This window comes from Mastigoproctus giganteus, chromosome 7, assembly GCF_048544385.1.
Source record: "Mastigoproctus giganteus isolate SK-2022 chromosome 7, ASM4854438v1, whole genome shotgun sequence".
NCBI classification, from domain to species: Eukaryota; Metazoa; Arthropoda; class Arachnida; order Uropygi; family Thelyphonidae; genus Mastigoproctus; species Mastigoproctus giganteus.
The window spans coordinates 66,892,876-66,905,374 of record NC_143581.1 but is presented as its reverse complement, the minus strand read 5'-3'; the positions used below and the strand labels follow the sequence as shown (position 1 = coordinate 66,905,374).

At 37.1% G+C, this 12,499-nt stretch overlaps 1 protein-coding gene across 3 annotated transcripts in view; it reads right to left on the bottom strand.

Annotated features, from left to right (window-relative positions):
- LOC150082972 (LYR motif-containing protein 1-like) overlaps positions 1-11,730 on the bottom strand; it is a 28,820-nt gene extending 17,090 nt beyond the window's left edge. The window contains exons 1-2 of one of the 3 annotated variants that reach the window (XM_090376952.1): positions 11,613-11,724; positions 4,745-4,917 (exon numbers count right to left, since the gene is read on the bottom strand). In XM_090376952.1, coding sequence (XP_090233078.1) covers positions 4,745-4,800 — 56 coding nt within the window. In that variant the 5' untranslated portion in view covers positions 4,801-4,917; positions 11,613-11,724. Of the gene's footprint in view, positions 1-4,744; positions 4,918-11,612 lie in introns of all 3 variants that reach the window. The other 2 variants (XM_090376954.1, XM_090376953.1) reach the window with 2 other exon arrangements.
- Between the last annotated feature and the right edge of the window lie 769 nt (positions 11,731-12,499).

The window sequence follows — 12,499 nt, the reverse complement described above, 5'->3', positions numbered from 1 at the left end:
GAAATTTGAATTAATCTAGAAAATGTGACTAATAGTATTTAACACATTAATTCTCTCTCTCTCTCACACACACACATGCACGCACACACTTTATTAGGTAAGCAGAGACCTACTGTATGTGTGAAATTTAGTTTGAGAATTGGCAAGCCAAAAGATTTAAGTGACTCCAAATGTGGTTAGCAGTTAGTTTCAACTGTGCTGGAATGAATATCTCAGAAACTACAACTTTGCAAGGGTTTTCATGTATAGGTGTATTGAGATTAGTCAAAACCAAATATTATACAGCAAAAGGCAATCCTGTAGTTGGAAATGGATTGTTGATTTCAGAGGCCAACACAAGGTGACAAGACATGTGCAGGGTAACAGAGAAGATACAGCCAGTCAAATAACAGCTATGTACAACAATCATCATCATCAGCCATTTTCAATCCACTGCAGGATGAAGGCCTCTCCAGCAACTTTCCAGTTCCTTCTGTTTTGAGCACTGGCCATCCATTTACTACTCAAAAACTCATGAATTTCATCTATCCATCTCCGCCATTGTCTTCCAGGTTTTCTTCTAGCTCCTCTTGGGTACCATTCTGTTATTTTCTTAGTCCATCTGTCATCATGTCTTCGAGCTATGTGTCCTGCCCAAGATCATTTTAGTTCTTTAGTTTTGATAAGAATGTCCTTTACTTGAGTTTGCTGCCTAATCCATGTGTTTCTCTTCTTATCTAACAGTCTGATTCCCAATATAATTCGTTCCATTCTTCGCTGTGTAGTTCTTAGCTTCTCTTCCATTGTTCTGGTGAGTGCCCAAGTTTCACTTCCATAAGTCATGGTGGGGAGTATACATTGACTCATTATTTTACATTTCAGACAAACTGGGATATTGCTCTTCAGTATGTGACTATATTTCCTGAATGCTATCCATCCAAAATTTATTCTTCTCTTGACTTCCAGCCATTTATCATTATTACAGCTAATAACTTGTCCCAGATAAGTATGACTCCACCTTTTCAATTACTGCTCCTTCAATCATTATTTCCCTTTCCGTGGCATACTTGTTCATCATTACTGTTGTTTTAGCCATATTCATCTTTAGTCCAAAATCCGTACTAACTGTGCATAACTGATTAAGATTTTCCTCTAATTCTTTGGGATCGTGGCTTATGACCACAATGTCATCTGCAAATCGTAAATGGTTTAGGTACTCTCCGTTCACATTGACTCCTTTCTGCGACCAGTCTAATCTTCTGAAAGCTTCCTCAAGGGCAGCAGTAAACAGCTTCGGAGATATTGTGTCTCCTTGTCGAACTCCTTTCTCGATTTTAAATTTCCTACTGTTTTTGTCTAGTCTAATAAAGGATGTAGCACTCTCATATATTTTCTTCAAAATCATAATATATGGAGTATCTATGCCTTGTCGTTCCAGTGCCCGAAACATTGCCTTATGCTGTATGGAGTCAAATGCCTTTTCATAATCCACAAATGCCAGGCCTAATGGTGTTTTATATTCATTTCCTTTCTCCATTAGCTGTGATATTACGTGAAGGTGATCCATAGTTGAGAATCCTGTCCTAAAGCCAGCTTGCTCTTTCGGTTGATTCTCATCAAGTATTCTTTCTAATCTGTTAGTAATGACCCTTGTGAACAACTTGTAGATATGGGATAACAAGCTAATTGGTCTATAATTTCCAATTTCTGATTTATCTCCTTTCTTATGCAGCAAAACTATGATTGCATTATTCCACTGCATAGGCATCACACCTTTTCTAATGCACTTTGTGAAGAGCCTTGCCAGTTTTTGTGTTATGTCTCTTCCTCCCAATTTTAACAACTCTACAGTAACTTCATCTTCCCCCGGGGATTTCCGATTCTTCATTTTCTTCAATGCATGTTCTACCTCATCAGGAAGAATATCGGGTATGTCGTATGTGTTGCTACTTTGCAATCCATCTTCCCCACTGCTGGTATCATTCCCTCGCTCCTTGTATAATTCTCTATAGTAGTCTTCTGCTATTTGAATTATGCCTTCTCTGCTGTTTATAAGTACACCATCGCTATTCTTCAGTTTCAGTACCATTTGTCTTTCTGTATTACTGCTCATGGCTGCTGATTTAAATCCTTTGTTTTCCCTTAATGCTTGTTCTACTTTTCTTGTGTTAAATCTTCTTATGTCCTCTCTGAGTCTCTTTCTAATGGCTCTGCATAACTCAGTATACTCAATTTTCTCCCTGTCAGTGTTTTTCTTGCTCTTCATTTGTCGTCTTTGGTTCATCATGACAAGTGTTTCTTGACTAATTTTTTCTTCTTTGGATTTCTGTTTCCCTATAGGTTTCTTGGGCTTTATCACTTTCAGAAAGTTGTAATATTCCTCGTCGATATCTTGGTCCTGAGCAGTCTGCAGAAGCTCAAACTTGTTCTTAAGTTCCAGTACATACTGCTTTTTCTCCTCCTCTGTTATTTCAAAGACCTTTGTATTATTTACTCGAGTCAGTTTTTTCCTTTCCTACATCTATATCAAGTGTACATCTTACCATTCTGTGATCACTTCCAACATTTACCTTATTCAGGATGGTAACATCATTCACAATATATCTTCTGTTAGTGAGGATGAAGTCGATTTCATTAATTGTTAATCCATTTGGACTCTTCCATGTCCACTTTCTGTTCACCCTTTTCTTGAAAAAAGTGTTCATTACTGACATTCCTTGAGATTCTGCAAATTCCACAAGTCTTTCACCTCTTTTATTTCTTTCACCAATTCCAAAATTTCCTATAGTTCCTCTTTCTGCGCTGTTTTGCCTTTTTCCAACCTTAGCATTGAAGTCTCCCATAATAATAGTGTAGGGGGTTTTCTGCTCATCTAGAAGACTCTCAATTTCAGTGTACATTTCTTCAACCTCTTCATCATCATGGCTCGATGTTGGTGCATAAATCATTATAATCTTTAGCTTGTACCTCTTAGAAATCTTGAGTATTAGTCTTGACACCCTTGGTGATGTACTTTTGAATTCCAAAATGTTGTTTTTAAAATCTTTATGGACCAGAAACCCAACTCCACCTTCACTCCTTTCACTGTTTCCATTGGTGTACAGCAGATTTCCACTTGATAAACTTATAAGTGATTCATTTCTTCTTCTTGTTTCAGCCAAACCAATGATATTCCAATTCACATTTTCTAATTCCTTTTCCAGCTCTAATATCCTGCCTTCACCGATGAGTGATCGTACGTTATAACAGGCCAAGTTCAATTTCCATGCATGGCAGCCTGGTCGTACCCAGAGATTCTTAGCACCCTCTGCCTCCACTCTGATCCTCTCGCTGCCGTAAGAGGGAGAGTGAAAGCTGCTGGGGACTGAGGGCCATTTGTATTGTTGTGCTCTCATTGCTGGAGGGTTTGGTCTTTTCCTCTTCACGCTGACCAGGCGTCTTGAAGAGAACCACTCTACACGTTCGTTGCCACCTAAGTGACGTAACAGGGCTTACCATCGAGAAGGTGTGCATGAGTGGATTTTAGGGAGGCAGGCCAACCGGACTTCTCCTAAATCTTCTGTAATAGAGAGATATTGGATCCATCAGTGTTTTAGGCTGAGTGTCTGATAACACACAGGATACCTGTTCCCCTCTAAGCCCCTGTTCCCCTCTATGTACAACAATAGTAATCCTTTAAAGAGGCATTTCAGAACATTTAACTTGTTGTATCTTGTGGGGGTTATGTGAACAACGAGCAAAACAGGTTCCACCTCCTGTCACCAAAACACAAGAAGTACAATAACACTGGACAGTGTAAGATTGGAAATATGTTGCCTGATCTGAAGAATCCTAGTTCCTGTTGATTGGAGGATTAGAATATGGTGAAAACGGCATGAGTACATGGACCAACCCTGCCAGTTGTCAATGCTGAAAGCTGGTAGTGTGACAGTATGGGGAGTGTTTTCATAGTACACTAGGCTCCTTAATACCAGGAAAACAACATTTGGATGCCACAGATTATCAAATTGTGGCTGCTCACTTCTCTAAAGAAACAGCAAAGCTGTATGCAAAAGAATCCTGATTAAAATCATAACCTACAGTGGCAACAAAAAAACTGCATAACTTGTGAATTTTGCAAATAATGTCTTGCGCTGCACTGTGGGTTGCAGAAATGTTCGAAATGCATTTGTTAAATGGGATATATATATCTCTGTGAATGAAATCCAATAAAAAGACCCCATCTGATATACCTAATTGCCATACATATCTTCCCAAATGTGTAATTAATGGAAATATGAGAAATCATGCAAATGGCAATCACGACAACGAAACATACATTTTATTGCATTTACGTGTACAAACTGAAATGACAAGTTAATGTAATAGTATTATGTACTGTAAATCAGCAAAATAATTCTTCAATATTTTGTTGTTCCTCCTCGAGCTGCAATTACAGCCTTGCAATGATCTGGCATTGAGTTAAACTTCTGGATATATGGTTGCCCAATTTCGTGGTACCACACCCTTATAATGCTCTCCTGCAGCTGCATCTTGTTGGCTTCTTCTGAGCAATTTTAGATGACATTATGTACCAGCAATTTTCAAATCTGGACTGTTGCCGGATGATTTGATTTCTCATTCTCACACTGTAATGCCAGCATTTCTGAGGTATTACTGCACCTTAAGGAAGAAAAACAAGGGAAAACATTGGTGTAAGTATGTTTTAAGCCTTGTGAGACAAGAAGACAAACTCACCATTAAATCTAAATAGCATAAAACTTACCAATTTTGCTGTGTGTCGAGGTGCTGAGTCCTGTTAAAAAATGCAGTTTTGGACATATGTGTGGTGATCCCTAATAACGGGTTTCAGGTACTCCTCCTTGACTGGTGGAACAAGTTGCCGTCACAGGTTGTTGAGATTAACAGTTTGAATAAATTCAAAGGTCAACTGGATACCTGTGTGAGGAGGGAAGCATATAATTTGTATTTTCTTATCTAGTTGTTGGGTTTTTTTTTTTTTTTTTCTTTCCAGTGTAGCAAAGGCCTGTGACTTCCTTGCACTATATGGCAAATACTATTACTATGTTATATTTACTATTTTTTTATATTATGCACATAATAAAAGTTGTAATTTTAATCCAAGTTTTCTTCTACACTAATCATTATGGCCAATAATTGAAATAATCAATTATGACATTTTTGGAACCTATTATATGCAAATCAGTGATTATGAAATCAGTACAAAAACCAAAAAAAAACACAACAGTGAAGGGATCCAATATGATGTTATCAAAACTAAGGTGCTATTACCACTTGGCCAATAGTTCCATCTAATCATTTTATATTGGAACTATTACTGTAAAGTAATTTGCATATAATCAACATTAATAATCATTCAATTATGCTCATGACTAGTTTGATTTCTCATTCTCACTTGACACAAGACTGCCATCACCAGCCTGCAATCTGTTGTCTGACAAGTGATTCAAATAAGTCTGAAACTAGCTACAACAGTGCCTTAGAGTTTTTAATCAATAAAGAATACACCAATAGGGCTGTATTAGTCAATTAAAAATTCTATTAATTACTTTAGGTTATCTCAATAATAAATGTGATTTATAAAAAACATAAGCCCAAGCACTATCACTGTAGGGAAAGAAATGTCCCAGACAGTCACGGCGGAAAAACATAATACAGTGTGGCATTATTTTCTCAAACTGTTTCAATACCAATTATATTAAAAACAGTAGCATAAGAGGTAATAATCAAATGTTTACTTATAGCAACGAAAGCATCTTCTTGAATTCAAAGGAAGTTCTAACAGATTGAAGATGTTCAAATGTCTCTCCTATTCATAAAGGTGGTTCTATGGTTGTGTGTAATTACAGACTTGTAAACTCAACTTTTTTGTTAAAGAAAATTATGGAGTAATTCAAGATCATCTTAATAGGAGTGGATCTATAACACAATTACAGCATGGATTTGTTAAGGGGAAATCTTTTCTGAGTAATATGATTAGCTACTATAAGGTAGTCACAGAGGAACTGGATGCAAAGAAAAATGTTGATATCATTTACTTAGAATTCAGTAAAGCTTTTGATGCAGTTCCCTAAATAACTGCCATACAAATTGGAACAATGTAGCATTAGAGGCAAACTACTGTTATGAATATTGGGATGGTTAAGTTGTAGGAGAGAGCAAGTAGTTATAAAGAGGTACTGCTCCTTATGGAGTGATGGTATTAGTAGGATTCTGCAGGGGTTGGTGCTTGGCTCCTCACCATTTTTAATATTTATTAACAATGTTGATGCAGATATTTTAAGTTTAATATCTAAGTTTGTTGATGATACAAAAGGTGGAGGGTGTTAATGATAGTAATCAGGGTATGCTACTCCAACAAAACCTGGATAAATTAATCTCACTAGCTGAAAAATGCTGAAATGAGGTTTAACGTTGATAAACATTACCTACTGAATTTGGGTAGCACTATCACTTAAAGAGTGTGTCCGAAATCTGGAATCGATGGGATTTACACTATGATGCTTACTGTCATTTACAATATGTGTTCAATGTGTCCACCCTGACTCTCCATACATTTTCTCAGCCAGTGTACCATGTTTGTTTGGATTTTTCTCAGCATATTGCGATCGACAGCAGCACAAGCCTTGGTAATGCTCTCCCTAAGATGATGAAGATCTCGGATTTTTACGGCATGCACCTGTACCTTCAGGAATCGCCCAAATGCAAAGTCCAGCGGGTTAAGGTTAGGTGATCGTAGTGCACACTCCACTGGTCCTCTCCTCCCAATCCATCAATGAGGAAACATGCCATCGAGTCAATGACGCACTCCAACTGCGTTTGGTACAGGAGCTCCGCCTTGCACGAACCATTTGGATCATTTCCCAATTAAATCAAGTTCTGGTACCATTTCATCGCCCAACATTTTCAGGTATTTTTCGGCATCCACTATTCTTTCAAAGAAGAATGGTCCAATGACATGTGTGTCCCATACACCACACCATTAATCTGCCTGACCCCTGTTCCTTGCTACCAGAGAAACTATGAGTGCTTTTGGTCAACCAGTATCTGAAATTCTGCTTATTCATTTCTCTATTTACATAAAAGTTTGCCTCGTCATTGAACAGCACACCTTCCAAAAAACTCTCATCTACTTCAATTTGGCACAGAAACCATTTGCACATTTCGAGTCATTGATCAGGGTCATCCTCGGTCAGATGATGCAGGATTTGAAGTTTGTACAGATGAAAATTTTTTTTTTTTCAGACTGTCATGCACTGTGCTCTTGGGCACTCCAATTTCAGTGCTGGTCCGTCTGACAGATTTCTGTGGGCTAGCATGAAACTTAGCAATCACTCCAATTCGAGTGGCTTCACTTACAAGAGGGCAACCATATCGAGGCTTGTCGGTCTCGATATGGTCTAGTCTCTTTAAATTTCTTCACCAGTTTCCCAACTACACTGTGTTACAGAAGGGTGACCACATCAAGGCTTGTTGGCAACAGATGCAGTCTCTTTAAATTTCTTTATCAGTTTTCCAACTGCATTGTATGTTTCTGGATTCCTTTCAGGATGCCTAGCATTAAACTTGTCCACCACTTCCCTCTGGGTCCATCCCTGACCACTAAGGAGAACTATCTCCACCCTTTCATCCAGTGTTAATGCCATTTTTCGCCTATAAAGAAAAACATAATTTTACCATTAGTTCCAAACTTTTCAGACACAGCATTATAAAGTGAAGCTCAAAGGATATTACTGGGTGAATTCACATGCAATCATTTCATTCTTTTATAAAACATTATGTGGATAACAACAATTTCAAAAACAACAGTTTAGTATATAATAATACTTGAATCACTGTGTACATTTATTCCAACATTGTCTGATGGATTTCTTAGCTTCGAAGCTCAATTTTAATTCTAAAAAAACATCCTAGTTTTCTGATATATTAGCTGCAAACCAAAATGGAGAAAAAGCTTTATAATCCTATGCTAGCATGGAGATTTTGGCAGTACGACACAGAATTCAGAAATGCTAACCTAACAGATCACATCAGTAAAGAATTAAAACTTAAGGATAGGTTGAATCTATTTGTGTTATTCGAAGAAATTCAATTTGGAATAACTTGTGCTATTCAAAAAGTTACAAATCTTCATTCCTATTGGTAAAGCTAAAAGTTTAGCTTAAGATAATTAATTAATTTATTAATTATTTTAATTAATAAAATAATAAATTAATTAAAACTTAATTTATTATGGAGTCAATAAATAAAACTAAAGATATATTCTAATTCTTCAGTAAGTAAAACTGAATACATTATCTCAAACCATTAAAAATGGTTAATCTTTTATGAAATAACTGGATGTATTCTGGAAATGGTAGCTAGGTTATACTGTGCACAGCCATAACTAGCAGTTTTTTGCATCCACATGTTCCATCTCCACACTTTACTCACCATCAAAAGGGGAAATTCTGAATGCTTTAAGAAAAATGGAGTAACAACTATCAGTTTTAAATTACCACGTATAAATTAGACTCATTAAATTTAACATAGGGAAACTATACCAATGCAAACTGGTACAGTTTCCTTTGAGTTTTAAGAGTTTCTAATCAAATATAGTTTTAAGTATGTAACGCATTTTAGTAGCATATTTCAAAGGTGCTCTGCGTATATGATTGGGTCAGGAAGTCACAAAATAAGAAAAAACAAGAACACTATTATTCAGTGACCTGAATAACAGTGTTTATTTTTCAACAATCACCATAAACATTTATATATTTCTCTAATGGCCTTACCAAATTCTAAAAACCCACTGCATAAGATGTTGTTGTTGTAGTAACAAGTGCCGGATATCACTTTCAACCTCCTCATATCCAGAAATGGAATCAAAGATGAATTGTGGAGCCACTACTTTCAACCCAAATACAAATATGCAATAGGAGCATCGTGGTTTATCCTCAAGAGAGAATTTTATGGCTATGCCATTAGCAGGGAATTTAATTATTACTGTTCTCTTGGGATGTCATGTATTCTTCATGTGCATTTTCAAAATGGCTGGAGATATCATGAATGATGCAGCATAATAAACACTTGTGAAAAAATCTTATCAATTTCCAGAAATGACTTGGGCTATTGACATACTGCTGTTGAATGATAACACATGGTCACATACAGCATGCTCAACTCAAAGGACCATTAATGACTTGGGATGGGTATTTCTTGACCCAACAGCCCTGACATTTTTCATGGGCCACTCACTTAAACAACAGATAGGTGCTAGACATTTTTCTGATGTGGAAGTTGAAAATGGCAGACACCACAGGTTTACAACAGCAACTGAACTTGTTATGCAGTGGATTTTGAGAATTTGAAAAAGCAAATGGACTAGTGTATAAATGTTCCTGGTGATTTATTTTTAAAAATAAATGCGATGCTCAAGTCAGTTTTCCGCTTGCTTTTCTTTCCTTTATTTTGTGATTTGCTATTTCCTCCACATATTTCCTATTTTTTTTTGTATGAAGTGCATTCTATCTCAGTTTTAATTAAATAAATAATGATCCAGTGGATGTTCCATGTAGAAACTTGACATGTTCAAGCCTTTAAAGAATGGCATGCAATTTTATTATTTATTTACGTTTTTAATTTCAAATGTAGTTTTTTGAAATTTTTGAGACCTTGAAGTTGCATCTGAAAAAGAGGGAGTTGCAATTCGCTGTTTTTCCCTTTTTGATTTATATTCATGAAGTAGTAGTAGTAGTGGCATGTGATGCAAAAAAGCAAGTGTATGAGCTTATGCAGCATCAGCCAAAAAAAAAAAAAAAAATCACACCATTCCCTCCAAATGCCTGTCCAGTTCCTCCTTAAATTTATTTAACCTATCAACTTCCACAACGACAGATGGAAGTTTGTTCCAGCAATTAACCACCCATTGGCTAAAGGCAAATTTCCGCACATTTATTCTACATCTGTCTTTCCACAATTTGAATTTATGGCCCCCCCTTCAGGTTCGTAATCTGAACAAGTGGAAGAATCCCATCAGAATTCAGCGTGCTCAACCCACTCAAGGCCTTATACACTTCAATCAGATCACCACGCAGATGCCTAGTCTCCAGCCATTGCAATTTGCAGAACTTAAGCCTCTCTTGGTAAGAGGATCCCTTCATTCCCCTCACCAATCTTGTTGCTCTCCTCTGTACACGCTCAAGCAAATCTACATCCTTCCTAAAATGAGACCTCCAGATCTGTACGCAGTACTCAAGGCATGGCCTGAACATTGCCCTAATACAGAGGGACAATCACCTCCTTTTCCCTGCTAGCAAAATTCTATATATATCATTCACACAAGCTGCTCTGGCAGCCTGTCTGCATTGCTCAAAAAACTTCATATCTGACTGCACAATTACTCCTAGATCTTTTTCATTTTCTAAAGCCTTAAGTGTAGTACCACACAGGTGGTATGTTTCTCCAGGGTTACTTCTACCCATATGCAGTACTTTGCATTTGTCAAGGTTAAACTTCAGTTGCCACTTCTCAGCCCATCTACCCAAATTTTCTAGATCCTGTTGCAGTAGCACACTGCCATTAACAACCCTACCAACCTTTGTATCATCTGCAAACTTCGACACTAAGTCTGATATACCTTCATCAATATCACTGATAATTATATAAAACAACAGTGGACCAAAACCGAACCCTGTTGGACTCCACTAATAACATTAGTCCACGAAGAGCAGCACCCATTAATTACCACCCTCTGTCTTCTCCCACTCAACCATCCTTTTATCCATTGTAGCAACTTACCCTTAAGGGAAAGTCTTGTCTGACAAATTTGATTGGTTATTATGATGTGGTTACAGAGGAACTGGATGCAAAAAATAATTTTGATATCATATACTTAGATTTCAGGAAAGCTTTTGACACTGTTGCGCATGGAAGACTACTGTACAAATTGGAGCAGAATTTAAAATATGCGCATTTGAAACGAAGAAGACAATATTCTTCTTTGCATAAAAATATTTTGGCAAAATCCAGAACAGGGTGCGCACTCCAGTCTATCGGCTTTTTTTTTTTTTTTTTTTTAATTGTGAGGGTTTAGATATATATAAAATACTTTCATTTTTGGCTAGTGAAAAAATGGGGTTTATATTAGTTTACGCCACTAATTCGGGGCGGATTCAAGTAGACTAGTGAAAAAAGGTTATGTTACGCTGGTTTGCGCAACGTCCGAAATTTTACTAAATTTTTAACCAGTTAGCATGAACCGACTGCAACTCATCACTGTTTGGCCATGTACGTCTTTATGCCTAACGGTGTTACCAAGTTTTACTTAGGTGAAGTGCTTTCATTTCAAGTATTTTGAGAAATTTATTTGAGGCCCGAGCCAAATGGTCCTCCCTAGAATGCGTTCTGATGGTATGTTCGAATTGGTAATAGTTAACTGAAACGGAATTGTCGAAAGGGGGCGGCGGATTTGTTTGTTTTAGCTTTTTTGACGCAGTTTTATTGACGGGTAGTTTTATGACACCCGAAAAAAGTTGTTGGTGGTTAGTTCAGTATTCCTAAACTGCCGTTACTTTCAAGCTAAGGAATAAAATACTAGTATTCGGTGACTGGAAATACACAGTATTACTAACCTCGATAATTTAATGTAACGAGGAAAAACAGATAACTAATGCCTAGCTTGTAACCTGATGTTTGAAACGAATAAACCAGATAGCTCAACTAACCATTAGAAACAGGAGCACAATATTCATACCTAAAGTATCCCCCTAGCGATTAATATTGTAACATATAATAAACACAGTACTGGATATAAAATTACAGTCAAAAATTCAAATTCTGTGCCTATGAATTTTTGAAAAAAAAGTAAAGATCATAATTGTGGCGGTAATGTGGTCATAAAAAGGTTTTAAAGTAGCTTAGCGTAAAATTTTTAATGTACGCATACGAATCTAGATACAGGAAATCAAGCAAAAATTCAAAGAGGAAAAATTGTAATAGTAGTAGTAGTTGCATGTGATGCAAGAAAGCAAGTGTATGAGCTTATGCAGCATCAGCCAAAAAAAAAAAAAAAAAAAATCACGACATTCCCTCCAAATACCTGTCCAGTTCCTCCTTTAATTTATTTAACCTATCAACTTCCACAACACCAGATGGAAGTTTGTTCCAGCAATTAACCACCCGCAGGCTAAAGGCAAATTTCCGCACATCTATTCTACATCTGCCTTTTCTTAATTTGAATTTATGCCCCCTTAGGTTCGTAATCTGAACAAGTGGAAGGATCCCATCAGAATTCAGCATGCTCAATCCTTTCCAGGCCTTATACACTTCAATCAGATCACCGTGCAGGTGCCTAGTCTCCAGCCACTGCAATTTGCAGAACTTAAGCCTCTCTTGGTAAGAGAATCCCTTCATTCCCCTCACCAATCTTGTTGCCCTTCTCTGTACACGCTCAAGCAGATCTACATCCTTCCTAAAATGAGACCTCCAGACCTGTACGCAGTACTCATGACCATTGCCT